Source organism: Rhinoderma darwinii, chromosome 2, assembly GCF_050947455.1.
Source record: "Rhinoderma darwinii isolate aRhiDar2 chromosome 2, aRhiDar2.hap1, whole genome shotgun sequence".
NCBI lineage: Eukaryota > Metazoa > Chordata > Amphibia > Anura > Rhinodermatidae > Rhinoderma > Rhinoderma darwinii.
The window spans coordinates 64,203,393-64,219,342 of record NC_134688.1 but is presented as its reverse complement, the minus strand read 5'-3'; the positions used below and the strand labels follow the sequence as shown (position 1 = coordinate 64,219,342).

The following is a 15,950-nucleotide window of genomic DNA, read 5'->3' as shown; positions in this document are numbered from 1 at the left end:
AGTATTTAATTGTGAAAAACACCAAAAGTTAGCGAAAAATTTTGAAAATGTGCATTTTTATAAATTTAAATGTATCTGCTTGTAAGACAGGCAGTTATACCACACAAAATAGTTGCTAATTAACATCCCCCATATGTCTACTTTAGATTGGTATCATTTTTTGAATATCCTTATATTTTCTAGGACGTTACAAGGCTTAGAACTTTAGCAGCAATTTCTCAAATTTTAAAGAAAATTTGAAAAGGCTATTTTTTCAGGGACCAGTTCAGTTGTGAAGTGGCTTTGAGGGCCTTATATAGTAGAAACCCGCAATAAGTCACCCCATTTTAAAAGCTTCACCCCATAAAGTATTCAAAACAGCATTTAGAAAGTTTCTTAACCCTTTAGACACTTCACAGAAATTAAAGCAATGTAGAGGTGAAATTTAACAATTTAATATTTTTTTTTGCACAAATTCATATTTAATCCATTTTTTTTGTAACACAGAAAGTTTTACAAGAGAAATACAACTCAATATTTATTGCTCAGGTTCTGTGGATTTTGGAAATATCCCACATGTGGCCCTAATGTGGTAATAGACTGAAGCACAGGTCTCAGAAGCAATGGAGTACCTAGAGGATTTTGGGGCCCTCTGTTTATTAGCATATATTTTAAGAACAATGTCCAGTATGAAGGGCTCTTGCGGTGCCAAAACAGTGAAAATCCCCCAAAAGTGACCCCATTTGGGAAACTAGACACCTCAAGGAAATTATCTAGGGGTACAGTGAGCATTTTCCCCCCACAAGTTTATTGCAGAAATTATTGGAAGTAGGCCGTAAAAATGTAAATATACATTTTTTCAAATACATTTTTTTTCATTTCCAAAAGGACTAAAGTGGAAAAAGCACCACAACACTTGTAAAGCAATTTCTCCCGAGTAAAACAAGACCCCACATGTGGTCATAAACGGCCGTTTGGACACACGGCAGGGCTTAGAATGGAAAGAGTGCTATTTGCCTTTTGGAGATCACATTTAGCAGGAATGGTTTGCGGAGGCCATGTCGGATTTGCAAAGCCCCTGAGGGGACAAAACAATGAAAACGGCCAAAAAGTGACTCCATTTAGGAAACTACACCCCTTGAGAAACTCATCCAGGGGTGTAGTGAGCATTTTTACCCCACAGATTTTTTATGGAATTTATTAGAATTGGGCAGTGAAAATAAAAACAATCCCTTTTCTGCAATAAGACGTATCTTTAGCTCAAAATTGTTCATTTTCTCAACAAATAAAGGAAAAAAGGAACTCCAACATTTGTAAAGCAATTTCTCCCGAGTACGGCAATACCCCATATGTGGTCATAAACTGCTGTTTGATCACACGGCAGAGCTCAGAAGGGAAGCAGCGCAATTTGGCTTTTGGAGTGCAGATTTTGTTGGATTGGTTTCTGGGGTCTATGTAGCATTTGCAAAGCCCTTGTGGGACCAAAACAGTGGAAAGCCCCCAGAAGTGACCACATTTTGGAAACTACACCCCTCAAGGTATTCACCTAGAGGTGCAGTGAGCATGTTAACCCCGCAGGTGTGTTGCAGAAATTAGTGTGCACTCGATGTTGCAGAGTGAAAATTTAATTTTTTACATAGATATGCCAATATGTGGTGCCCAGCTTCTGCCACCATAATAAGACAAATTGATAGAGACCCTAGCAGCTGGCAGGGATAATTGTAATGGACGAACAGATAAATGTGCAGAGCACAAAAAAGTCCCCAATTTCCCAGTTGCTATAGAATTGTTGTATTAATTAAAATATAACTTTTATTATTTAATTTAGAAACAAGTTGCAGCAGATAAGGTAAATAGTTGTACAATAATTGATTAAATTAAAATTGCTTCAGAGCTGGTTTATCTAACGTTGGAGATCTAATGTGTGTATAGATCTCAGTGTGTCAGGCTGGACGGCAGCTGCAGACTGCTCGGGCAGCCTCTATTATGACACAGTAGTGGAGTTCATTTGTTAGACCAGCAATGATTTTAAAAAAGCGCTAGCCCCCCCGACATATTTCACTGCTTCAGCAGCGTCCTCAGGGGATAATTTCAGGGCTATTACTCGCACGTGTGATTTCCTCTTCCTTATATGGTGGGGAGACACACCTATCATGGTGTGTCATCTCCCTGGAGCGACCAATAGAAATTGTGAACTGGGACGTGCCTTCTCTATGTTTATCTGAGACAGAGACCAACCTATCATATTACTTGGCGCATGCGTACTACAGTAGAATCAGGTGATAGAATTTGTAGCTGTCTGGATATCGTTATTAGCATCGGGTATGATGGTAATGTCCGAGGCTGCTCGATGCATTATGTATACAGGTGCATTCTGTGTTACCGGCTAGATAATGGTTTCTTATCATGCAGTGAAGGTATTTAATGAAATAGGTTCCGTGGATATATATATCTGTATACACAGTTTAGGATATCGTTGTAAGGATCAAACTATAAGTTGCGGCGCATGCTCACCTAAGTTAGATCGGGTCATAGAAATGTGTTGTTATGGAGAAACACTATTATCATTAAGAGAGAGAAGAGAGAGAATGTGCTCTGTGTTCAAATATACTACATCTTAACAGCTGTGTCTACGTTCACCTACATGTAATATTGCTCCCAAGTTTTGAAATAGTTGCATCTAGATATATAAATGTATATTGAGATGGTGATGGAGTGTGGCCGTTATTGGGACCACTATTGACATCAGAGAATACCGCAACAGGTAAATGCGCTGTGTGTACAGATTGCAATCTCACCATATGTGGGTAAATCTATATATGACATACAGTAACAATACCACAGCAGGTAAACCCAAAATTCAGCTGACAATAAGTAATGAGTCTGTACACACAGCGCATTTACCTGTTGCGGTATTCTCTGATGTCAATAGTGGTCCCAATAACGGCCACACTCCATCACCATCTCAATATACATTTATATATCTAGATGCAACTATTTCAAAACTTGGGAGCAATATTACATGTAGGTGAACGTAGACACAGCTGTTAAGATGTAGTATATTTGAACACAGAGCACATTCTCTCTCTTCTCTCTCTTAATGATAATAGTGTTTCTCCATAACAACACATTTCTATGACCCGATCTAACTTAGGTGAGCATGCGCCGCAACTTATAGTTTGATCCTTACAACGATATCCTAAACTGTGTATACAGATATATATATCCACGGAACCTATTTCATTAAATACCTTCACTGCATGATAAGAAACCATTATCTAGCCGGTAACACAGAATGCACCTGTATACATAATGCATCGAGCAGCCTCGGACATTACCATCATACCCGATGCTAATAACGATATCCAGACAGCTACAAATTCTATCACCTGATTCTACTGTAGTACGCATGCGCCAAGTAAGCCATGCGTCCGGAACAACGGCCCCCACATATGATAGGTTGGTCTCTGTGTCAGATAAACATAGAGAAGGCACGTCCCGGTTCACAATTTCTATTGGTCGCTCCAGGGAGATACAACACCATGATAGGTGTGTCTCCCCACCATATAAGGAAGAGGAAATCACACGCGCGAGTAATAGCCCTGAAATTATCCCCTGAGGACGCTGCTGAAGCAGTGAAACATGTCGGGGGGGGGGGGGGGCTAGCGCTTTTTTAAAATCATTGCTGGTCTAACAAATGAACTCCACTACTGTATCATAATAGAGGCTGCCCGAGCAGTCTGCAGCTGCCGTCCAGCCTGACACACTGAGATCTATACACACATTAGATCTCCAACGTTAGATAAACCAGCTCTGAAGCAATTTTAATTTAATCAATTATTGTACAACTATTTACCTTATCTGCTGCAACTTGTTTCTAAATTAAATAATAAAAGTTATATTTTAATTAATACAACAATTCTATAGCAGCTGGGAAATTGGGGACTTTTTTGTGCTCTGCACATTTATCCGTTCGACCATAATAAGACAGTCTCTAATTATTATGCTGTTTCTCTCGGTTTTAGAAACACCCTACATGGGGCTATAATCTTTATTGCCTGTACATTTGACAGGGATCAAGAGTGAAAGCGTACCATGTAAAATTGAGGCCTCATTTGGTGATTTACAAAGTATTGGTTCACAATTGCAGAGGCTCTGATGTGAAATAATAAAAGAAACCCCTGAGAAGTGACCCCATTTTGGAAACTGCACCCCTCAAGGCCTTTATTAAGGGGTGTAGTGAGCATTTTCACCCTACAGGACTTTTCCATAAATGATTGCGCTGCGAATGGTGCAAAGTAAAAATGAAAATTTTTCCCTACATATGCTATTTCAGTGGCAAATATGTCATACCCAGCTTGTGCCACTGAAAACACACACCCCAAAAATTGTTAAAAGGGTTCTCCCGTGTATGGCGATGCCATATATGTGTAAGTAAACTGCTGGTTGGGCACGCTGTAGGGTTCAGAGTGGAGGGAGCACCATTTGGCTTTTGGAGCGTGGATTTGCTTTGTAGTAGTTTTGTTTGAGTATTGCTGGTGTTTCAGTTTATGTGGGGACATATGTAAACTGGGCAGAGTGCATTAGGGGCATAGTTAGGTGGTATAATAATTGGGTTAAAAAAAACTGTAAAATAATCCATAGATGTGTGTTACGCTGTGAAGCAATCCTTTCTGCACAGGCCGGTGTCACACTGATAAATATCCTTCCTTATCCCCCTTTTGGTCCACATTCTGCACCTTTGCAGTTTCGGGAATTTTGCTGGGGAGTGTTGTCCTGGTATAATAGGGGCACCCTCGCTTTCAGCAGATATGTTTGGGCCATCCCCTTCCTGGTTGCCTGATTTTAGGGCCTTGATAATTTGCCTCTTAAAACAGAAGAAATGCTCCCCTCGGGCCTGCACTACTGCATATTTATTCTTTTTTGGCTTATTGGAGCCTTAACTAATGTTATTTTTTCATAGACGTAGTGGTATGAGTGCTGTTTTTTTGCGTGACGAGCTATAGTTATTTTGATCACTTTTTATCCTATTTTTTGGGAGACAAGGTGACCATAAAACTGCAATTCTGACCTAGTTTTTTTTAGTTTTAATTATACAGCGTTCACCATGCGTTATAAACTACATGTTAACTTTATTCTACGTGTCAGTCCGATTGCGGCGATACCTAATTTATAGCACTTTTTTTATGTTTTACAACTTTTTGCACAATAAAATTATTTTGTAAAAATCAAGTGTTTTTTCTGTCGCCAAGTTGTGAGAACCATAACGTTTTAATATTTTCATCGATGGAGCTGTATGAGGGCTTGTTTTTTGTGAGACGAGCTATAGTTTATATAGGTACCATTTTTGGATACATGCGACTTTTTGATCACTTTTTATTCCAATATTTGTAGGGCAAAGTGACCAAACAACAGAAATTGTGGTAGAGTTTCTTTTTTTTACGCCGTTCACAGTGTGGAATAAAGGACTTGATAGGGAAAAAGGGCGATTGTGTTTTATTTTATTACTTGAAACTTTTATTGTATGTTTTAAAACTTTTATACACTTTTTTTCAAGTCCCACTAGGGGACTTGAAGGTCCAACTGTCTGATTTTTTTTTTCTAATATATTGCTCTACCTATGTAGTGCAATGTATTAGATCTGTCAGTCATTCACTGACAGCAAGCCGATTAGGCTTCGCCACCCTGTGGGGCCTAATCGGCTTTCGTAATGGCAGTGCAGCAAGCCATTGTTAGGTCTCCTGTTGCCATAGCAGCAGTTGGCAGCCCTGATTGCGTGGCAGGGCTGCCGATCTGCTAGCAACCTCTAAGATACAGCGATCGCTTTTGACCTGCCATTACAGGTGGATGTCAGCTGTAACATACAGCTGACATCCACTGCTGATTACGCCGGATCAGCTCCTGAGCTGGCGCCATCTTACCGTCGGCTACGGAAGCCTTTCAGGCTCCGCCTCTTGGCGGGGCCTGAACGGCTTCCGTGCTAGGCATATCGGGAGGCCAGTATTAGGCCTCCGGTTGCCATTGCAGGTACCGTAAGCCTTGCAATTTCATTGCTGGGGTGCCGATGAGCTGCAAACAACTTAAATGCAGCGACCGCTTCATTTAAGGCGTTAATGGCGGGGATCAAAGCTAATTTCGGTCCCCGCCATTACAGCCATTACAGCCGGATGTCAGCTGTAATACACTGATATCCGGCGATGATGGCACCGACTCAGCTTCTGAGCCGATGCCATGCATTTGACATAATGATACGGCAAAATGCGGGAAGCACTGGCTTTCAATGACGTATCCATTCGGCAAATGTCGGGAATGGGTTAAGGTCAGGTATTTACATACTTTTGGTAATATAGAGTAGATCTTGTTACAAAAAAGTCATATAAATGCAGGCAATACTCACAGCCATCGTAATTCATGTAAATGGCTAAAAATCCCTTGATGCAAGTACATAATACAGTTGTTACTAAGATATCTAGAAGAAGAAAAAAAAAAACATTTGTTAATATAGTAATAGGAGAAAAATCAATAATTCATCAAATGAGCAATTTAGTCAACTAACGGTTCCATGTAATATCAATAAAGCGTGTAAATTTTTAGATTAAATGGTTTCTTTCAATTCAGCAATAAAAGCTCTAACTCACAGTTTCTGCAGGTGGTATAAGCCAAAAAATGCTTTATGTGATATATTCCTTAAACAGTTGTTCTGGAGAAATCTATTAGGAAACACAATAAAGGACATCAATATCAACCTGTAAATGCTTTAAAATATTATTAATACTAGCACAATATATAGGCATCACACTGACTCAGTATTTTTATATATTTAGTTATTATACATGGTAATATGCCAGTCCTTCTGCTGAATAAGACTGTTTTCTTGTACTACATTTTCTGCTCTGCAACAAATGAAAACTGATTGAGAAACAGATGACAAATTTATAACAATGTGCATCCATTTCTAAAGGTGATTTAGGTCTAACATTCTCTGCCAATCAATTTCATAGTATAACTTTATAATGGTTAGAGCTTCTGACTAGGTTAGGTTAGGTCTGACTATAGAGCTCTAAATAGAACCTTGCATAGACATGCCATTAAAGGCTATGGACAACTTTGCACTGATTTTTTTTTCGTTATTATTGTTCATTTGCTTCCTAAATGGAATATTAAGCAACGTTCTAAATAATCGTAATTAGAAATGTCCTACCATTCTGCTGCTGTAAAGTCTGTGTAACTCCTTCACATAGCTGGCTGTGCTGCTTATTCTGACATTGATTCGATAGCAGACTGCTCCCGGCTGTGTTGGCTTACTGTGCTTTCTCTCTCTTTTCTCTCGGTGTTAGATATAGCAGCAGCAGGGGCATAGCTAAAAGCTCATGGGCCCGTTGCAAGAATTCAGCTTGGGCCCCCCTTCCCCTCCCCAACACCACCATCACCAGACCCCTGCGCATGCCTATGCCCAGCGTCTTGCCCAACAGCCCCCGTAGTATAATCCTCCCACACAGTATAATGCTCCCATACTTGCCCCCACACAGTATAATGACCCCATAACAGCCCCATACAGTATAATGTCCCCCATAACTGCCCCATACCGTATAATGCTCCCCATATCAGCCCCCACAGTATAATGCCCCACATAGCTGCCCTGATACGGTTAAGTGCCCCCCATATCAGCCCCCATACAGTATAATGCCCCCATATCAGCTCCCCATACAGTATAATGCCCCCCATATCAGCTCCCCATACAGTATAATGCCCCCATATCAGCTCCCTCCAGTATAATGCCCCCTATGAGCTTCCCATACATTATAATGCCCCCCATATGAGCTTCCCAAACAGTATAATGCCCCCCCATATGAGCTTCTCATACAGTATAAAGCTCCCCATATGAGCTCCCCATACAGTATAATGCCCCCATCTGAGCTCCCCATACAGTATAATGCCCCCAATATCAGCTCCCCATACAGTATAATGCCCCCCATATTAGCTCCCCATACAGTATAATGCCCCCATATCAGCTCACCATACAGTATAATGCCCCCCATATCAGCCCCATACAGTATAATTCCCCCATATCAGCCCCCATACAGTATAATTTCCCCCATATCTGCCCAATACAGTATAATTCCCCCATATCAGCCCCCCATACAGTATAATGCCCCCCCATATCAGCCCCCATTCAGTATAATGCCCCCACCATATCAGCCCCCCAATCTGTATAATGCCCCCCGCCATATCAGCCCCCATACAGTATAATGCCCGCACCATATCAGCCCCCCATACAGTATAATGCCCCCGCCATATCAGCCCCCCATTCAGTATAATGCCCCCCCACCATATCAGCCCCCCATTCAGTATAATGCCCCCTGCCATATCAGCCCCCCCATACAGTATAATGCCCCCACCATATCAGCCCCCCATACAGTATAATGCCCCCATGCCATATCAGCCCCACATACAGTATAATGCCCCTCCCGCCATATCAGCCCCATATTCAGTATAATTCCCCGCCACCATATCAACCCCCATACAATATAATGCCCCCCCCATATCAGCCCCCCATACAGTATAATGCTCCCATATGTGCATAATAGAAAAATAACATAATTACTTAACCTAATCCCGTTCCCACGCCGGGTGGAGGATCCTTCGCCTCCTCCGGTGTGTGCTATGTATGACTCGGCGCAGATAGGCGCGATGGTGTCGCTACATCCCACCTGCCTGCGTCGAGCCGCTCAGGGCACAGTGAATGCTTCAACATTGAATAGAATTGAGACCTCAGTGGGTGACTCGCAACCCCCCGGAGGTCTTCACATGACCCCCCAGGGGAACACGACCCACAGTTTGTAATGTATTGTGTTGTATTGTGCAGTTTGCGGTAGAGAGAGGAGGGGGGGCTGTAATTTAACGGGCCCCCCCTCTCCACCGCAAGCACAGATAGCACAATACAACACAATACATTACATTACAATATAGACTCTGCAGCTCACCTGGAGTCCTCCGCACCGGCTCTTCCACGCTGGCTGGAATGTCCCTCTCATGACATCACGGTCACATGGTACACTAAGTATCATGTGACCATAACCAGGAAGTGCCGGCTTCACGGCACAGAAAACTGCAACCGCTGCGACTCCTATAGCTACGCCACTGAGCAGCATGGAGGAGGTTGTACATGGCAGATCAGAGTATTGAGTGGGGGAAGCATCCAAGCCCTCAGGGAGGGCAGATCACACAAATTGTACAGTATCAGAGTGGAAAAGAGGAAAGCACACACAAGTCTGCAGACGGAGGAGGGAGAGATCACACAGGCTTTGTAGCACCCACAGCAGACTGTGCAGAGGGAGGAAGGGGTGAAAATGACACATTCCTCAGCATCAGTGTCTATCGGCACAAGGGAGAAAAGATCCCTCATGGTCTGTAGAAGGGGAAACCAGTGCAGGAATGAACTGGACTGATACATGAGAGCTGGTGAAGGCAGACGCATCCTTTACTCACAGACCTCACATCAAGCATGTATTATTGGAAGGACACATCCACATGAAAAAAACAGGAGCTGGTTGCAAACTGAGTATTAGGGGGCTATGAATGAAAGAATGAAGATTTCAACCTGAAACTTAGTGCAACTTTTCATTTAACTTCGGGTAATCACTGACATAAATAAAAACAATTTTTCCATGTTCAAGGTTGCCATAGCTTTTAAATGATACAAATATGGCTACCTGCAGCCACCATTATAAGGAGATTTATAGCTTACCGCATACTGGTTTATTATTGAGTTCAATGAATATTATGCAGTAAGCTCCTACAATTACCCTAGTAATGGATCTGGCAGTGAGAATTTTCTCAGTAATCCTGTCAGTGCATGAGATTTAGAGCTTTGTATAAAAAAACAAGGATATATTAAGAAATTAATCAGCAGAGAATCTCGAATCTATTGAGATGGAAAAACAAACAATAAAGCAAAATGGTGTTCAAGGTTGGACATTCATTTTAAACTGTTTGTCCCACCACAACAACTTATCACTTATCCACAGGATAGGTGATGTGTTTAGGCGCTGGATGTCCTGCCACTGGGCTAAAATAAGAATGGGGGTCCACTGTTTAAGCAGAGCTGTGGTCATGCAGGCGCACTGCCACTCTATTCATTCTGCTGCAGGTAGCTAACCTGTCTACATGTGTGTCTTCCCTTAACTTATCTTTAAACCCGACATATCTCGAGATGTGTGGCGTAAAATGGTAAACAAAAATTGTATACCGATGGATGCCTCTGGCGAATACTATCTATCAGCCATCTGTCGCCAAACGAATCCTATGTTAATAAACGGTTACGTTAACGTATACTTTTTTTTTATTGGATGGCACAAGATTGTATTAAATTGGTTTCATTATGAATTATAACAATGCAGCTCAAGAAAAGTTTAGGGTGGACACATCTGTATCTCTGTGAGTCCCATAGAAAATGAATGGAGAGGCAGCATTCATGTGTGACCACCAAACTGTTTGAACAAGATAATCGGGTCCCCTGTTCTAGTGATCGGCAGGGGTCCCAGTAGCGGGACCTCCAACGACCAAACACTTATCGCCTATCATGTGTATAGGGGATAAGTTGTTATGGTTCGATGTTTAAGTCTAGCATCTAAATAAACAAAAAGTGATCCAGGTTTAAAGGGATTGTACAGGATTAGAAAAACTTAGTTGTCCCCCCCCACCCCAGAAACAGTGACAAATCTGTCCATAAGTTGTGTCTGGTATTGTAGATCAGCCCCATTTACTTGAATAGAGGAGAAGCTTCAATACCAGACACAACCCATGGCCAGGTGTGGTGTTGTTTTTGGAAGAGAACAGTCATGTTTTCCCAATCCTGTACCACACCTTTAAGGTCAATTTTTTTCATGGGGAAAGACGTGATAGATCAAAAATTACACCAGTACTCCAAAGCCATTGCTTAAATTTAGAGACACTTATATTACAGCATACAGTTGTTGCTTTTTTTTTTACTATTATTAATCTAAATATTATAAAGAAACAAATAAATGAAGAACACTGCAAAATACACTCCTCAACATTGAAATTGCAACACCAAGAAGGGCAAGCCTTAAGGTTATGCAAGTGGAGGAAGTAGCAGGTGTCGCTAAGATCTGCACATGATCAAATTTTCAAGCACCTCGCTCCAATCTGTGGCATGTGGGAGAGGCATAAAAGCCAGATTGAAAGCAAAGTTTTTTTAGCCACATAAAACCTCAAAAATTGGATCAAGTGTGGGATGATTGTGCGATGCCTCCTGTTCATCGACGTGCCAATTATCACCACATGACGCAAACTGAGAGGGACAGAATCTTTGAACTGAGAGACCTCGGTTTATCACTCTGGCAGATCGCCTATGCTGAGATGTCAACAGTTTTTAAAGTTGCGTGTCCCGGAGGTTGGGAGAACAACAATGAACAGGAATGACAGCAAGAGGCGCACCTCTGCACGGACGGATCGTCTGATTGGAAGAATAGCGCTTAGTGATCCATTCTGTACGGCAAGTAAAATTGGACATCACATCCTAAGCCTAGGGCAAACCAGTGTAGATACAAACCATCAGAAGGCATTTGCATGACATTGGACTACAAGCCAGACGTTCAGCTACAGGTATTCCATTGACCACAAACCACCGCTCTCAAAGGCTATTATGGTGCAGAGCAAGACAGAAATGGAGGCTGCAATGGAGGTCCATCCTCTTCAGCGATGTGTCCCGCTTTTGTCTCGGACGCACTGATAGCCGGAGATTGGTCTGGAGACTCCGTGGGCAGCGTCATGAAGAGGCCTTCACAAGGGAACGTCACACCGGTCATGCTTCTTTGGTTATGGTGTGGGGTGGCATAATAAACTGTAGCCGAACCCCTTTAGTCTTCATTCCAGGTACACTAACAGGTCGGTGTTACATTGATTTGGTCATGGAACCAGTGGTATGACCATTTCTACAAAATTGTCTCAGAAGCTGTTTTTCAACAGGACAATGCCAGGCCGCATGTGGCTTGTGCTACTGTGAGAAGCCTGAGTTGCTTAAACTTGCTACTATTGCCTCAGCCTCTCCGGACTTGCCTCCCATCGAGCACATCTGGGATGTCATTGATCGGTAAAACGCAAAGGGAGCTGCCAGCAGCAAATCTTGATGATTTGCGTGCCCAAGTGCATTTTGCGTGACATATCATTCCTCAGACAACCATTAATAACCTCATTGATAGCATCCCAAGGCGTGTAAGTGCGTGTACAGTATTTCTGCGTGTGGCGCTCATACTCTATACTCAATAAATCAAAATGTTTGGAATATTTAATTTTTAGTTTTTTTTTCATTTGCATATCATTAACATGTCTATCAATCCTGTGATTTCAACAATTCCAAAACGTTTCTTTCTTGGTGTTGCAATTTTAATGTTGCGGTGTGTATATTGACATAAAAATGTTACCATCCAGTGTTTGCTTCAAGTAAAGAATAACATTCAAAAGAACAAAAAATGCAGGGGAGTAAAATTGGATAGCCCTTAAAGATAGTTTTGTTTGATGTAATTTGCTTACAGTATTTCTCCAATGGTGGTATATATTTCCATCTAACCAGAATTCGTAGTAATAATAAGTATTTTTGTATTTGTGACTATCCCTTCAAACTTTGTGATTTTTTTCTATTTTGTGATGGAATTAATTAAATGAGTGATTTAGCAGGGCTAGCTCTGCTTTCAGCCATTTCATCGTATTATAGAGCCTTAAAATTAGGACGAAGACATCCTGCCATGACTGTGTAATTTTTGAGCAGGTAAACCATTTATGAAGATAGCCTCTCCGAATTTGGCATTTGCACATGACTACATCCTGGCTAGTTTGGCCAGGGTCAAATACCATCATAATTGTATATTTCTATATTTCTATAATGGACAAATTTACGAGGACTGGCGTATTTTGCGCCATTCTAAGTGCCGCTTTTATATAAAGCCATCTGTAGCGGTAAACAGCAAAACACATACATTATTTGATCCTTTATTTTTCCCTTTGACCTCAGGGTGTTTGTGAATCTTATAATTGTTTGCTGTTTATTTCTTATTGAAGCGGACAAGAACATAATTTCTCAAGGCTGTATGCTTTATTTTTTTTACCTGCAGTTATACAAAGGCAAGGTCACCATGAAATACGGATTCATTTTTTTCTCTTTGGCTACGAATCATCTTTTCGCATAGTGTTGTTTTATGTGATTCATGAATGCAGCCATTCCTCCCATTAAAATGACAAACCTTCCATCCTGAGGCATTTTGGACATGATTTAAAATCTAAGTGCTTACCTTATGTTTTCAGAATCCTCTTACATAAGTTACCTTGTTTATTGTTTTAAAAGTTACACTATAAAAGTAGGTGAAAAGTTGTATCTTTCCCCTAAATGTTTATAGAAATCAATAATGAATGTACCGTATATATAATATATCAGCCCAAGGTAGTATAGCTGAGAGGGCTAATGTGGCATGCACCCTGGTGTTCGGTGTGTATGTGGAGGGGGTGGGGGGTGGATGGCACTAGGACCAAAAGTCAATCGGAGGAGAGCAGGGCTACCACCCAGCAGTGTCAATGTAGGGGTAGGGCAGGATGATGATTGGGCTTCTGAACTATAAAAACTGTATCCACATCACATAGTTGCCAACATTTTTTTCTTTTCCAGGGACACTTAGGGGGTGGCTTATCTGGTTGGTTTGTCTTATGGGGGTGTGGTTTATCGGGTGAGTGTGGTGAATTGGGCATGACTTTCTTCCCCGAATTTCTGCATACAAATAAACGAACAAAAAATTCTGCACTAGTTTGGCTGACCACTACTATGGTGGCCAGTATCTCACTCTGGTTATCCGGTTCTATGCAGGCAGGTGATATCTCACTTTATCACTAGGGCTAGGTTATATGTGCTGAAGAATACTGGTAGCATAAAAGCCAGCGTATATAGTGCCATGCTCAGTGCCACTTGTAGATGGTGGCCCATACTGCCCCCAGTAGATAGTGTGACACACTGCTTCCTGTAGATAATGCCACAGTTCCCCATGTAGACAGTGCCATACACCCACCTGTAGATAGTGCTACGCACCCGCTTTTTACATAGTGCTACAGTGCCCTCTGTAGATAGTGCCACACAGCTTACTGTAGATTGTGCCACACAGCCCCGTATAGATAGTGCCACAAAGCCCCCTTTTTAGATAGTGCCATAGTGCCCTCTTTAGATAGTGCCACACACAGACCCCTGTAGATAGTGCCACACTCCCCCTGTAGATAGTGCCACACCCCCCTGTAGATAGTGCCACACCCCCCTTTAAGATAGTACCACACTCCCCCCTTGTAGTCTGTGCCACACTTCGCCCTTGTATATAGTGCCACACTCCCCCCTTTGTGGATAATGCCACTCTCCCCTCTTTATAGATAGTGCCACACAGCCCCCCTGTAAAAAAAAAAACCCTTATACTCATCTAGCCCCGTTCCCACGAAGAACGGGGCTTCACAGTCTCCTCAGTCCTGCAGCTTTTGAGGCATCGAGACAGGATCCTTGCGTGGGCCGGCGCGATCATGTCTTAGCGTTTTATAGTCTGCACGCCTATTGTGGCCTGCAGCCTAGTGAACGGCTGAGCAGGGAGCAGGCTCCCTTCTCTGCCATAGCATTCAATTGTATCTGCGTACTGAGGAACATTTTTTACTTTTTTTTAAAACTATAAGCTTAAAAATGCTAAAAAAAACAACAATTTATGTGTGTAAAAAAATAAATTTAAAAATTTAAAAAAAGCCTGCATTGATCATGAAAAAAAATGGCAAAAATCACATTGTTAGCCCAACAAATAAAACAAATATTAGCCATTTAACTAATGCGTGCTAAAAAGGACTAAAAATGACTAAATGGTGCCCGGTGAACCAGTTAGAAGGTGAATAAAGGGTACAATTTTTAAAACCTCCAACCAAATGATCAGTGGTTTCTAAAATAGTTTAGAGTATCTGATGGACATTTTCCCTCAGAAAGTTTCCTCTCCCCGTCCGGCAGCATCATCACTATGTGTGCTGGCTCTCCCAATCCCTTTCCCACCGCCAATAATGATAGTTTTGAGGAAGGCACAATCAATTTAGATCAATCAATTTGGTAATGATAATTGCCGAGTGTAAACAAACCTTTTCAATATAACTGTTTGTTGTCTTTGTCATCTCCTGTTTCACTTTTGGAAAGCTCAGCCATTTTAGCAGCTATAAAAGTTATCAGCTGCCAGTGGCGTACTTTCCATAGAGGTAGAACAGTGGTGAGATGGGGGCCCGACTCAGAGCTCCTTCTGCTACCGGACACAGATCAATAGCATTTTCCTGCAGCTCCCACTAGGGGGAGATCACTACATGGAAATGTTTACAGCTTCCATTGAGTTTAATGGTACCTGTATAAACTGATATTATCCAAGCTGCCCCTAGTGGTGACTTCAGTAATTTACGAACATGTTGGAAAATGTTACATTCACTGATCCTGCAGTAGGCTTATAAAATAGGAAATTTTAGAACCCTGTGGTGCCTGTGGTACCTTGGGGTTTGAAGGTTAGGGAAATATTTAACATACAGAATGCTACAATATATGGTACTATATATAGTGTATTTGATTTCCAAGGAATTATCACAGTAGGTTGTAGACTACGGTTCTTGCACAATATCCTACCATTGTATCTGAATTAAAGCAGTTCCGCATAGAAGATTAGGCTATAATTTTTCAGAAGCAATGTGAATGACTAAAATAAAATTTTAGGAAGTTTTCAGTTGTACTTATTGCTGCTAAAGGTGGTGCAATAAGTTACCAATGAAATGGGCAGAAACTTTTTCTGGGTGATAAGATTTTTGGCTACCTGCTATCCCTTCTGGAAATTTATAAATAAATTGACAACTGGGTGTTACAATTTCCGTTGCCAAAAGGGTGTGACCCTTCACTGTCTGTTAGCACTGATTGG

The 15,950-nt window shown here is 41.7% G+C and overlaps 1 protein-coding gene across 1 annotated transcript in view; it reads right to left on the bottom strand.

Moving 5' to 3' along the window:
• Nucleotides 1-15,950, bottom strand: part of RXFP2 (relaxin family peptide receptor 2) — a 587,658-nt gene that overhangs the window by 137,168 nt on the left and 434,540 nt on the right. The window contains exons 6-7 of the mRNA XM_075851693.1: nt 6,618-6,689; nt 6,377-6,448 (exon numbers count right to left, since the gene is read on the bottom strand). Of these exons, the coding sequence (XP_075707808.1) occupies nt 6,377-6,448; nt 6,618-6,689 (144 nt within the window). The remainder of the gene's footprint in view (nt 1-6,376; nt 6,449-6,617; nt 6,690-15,950) is intronic.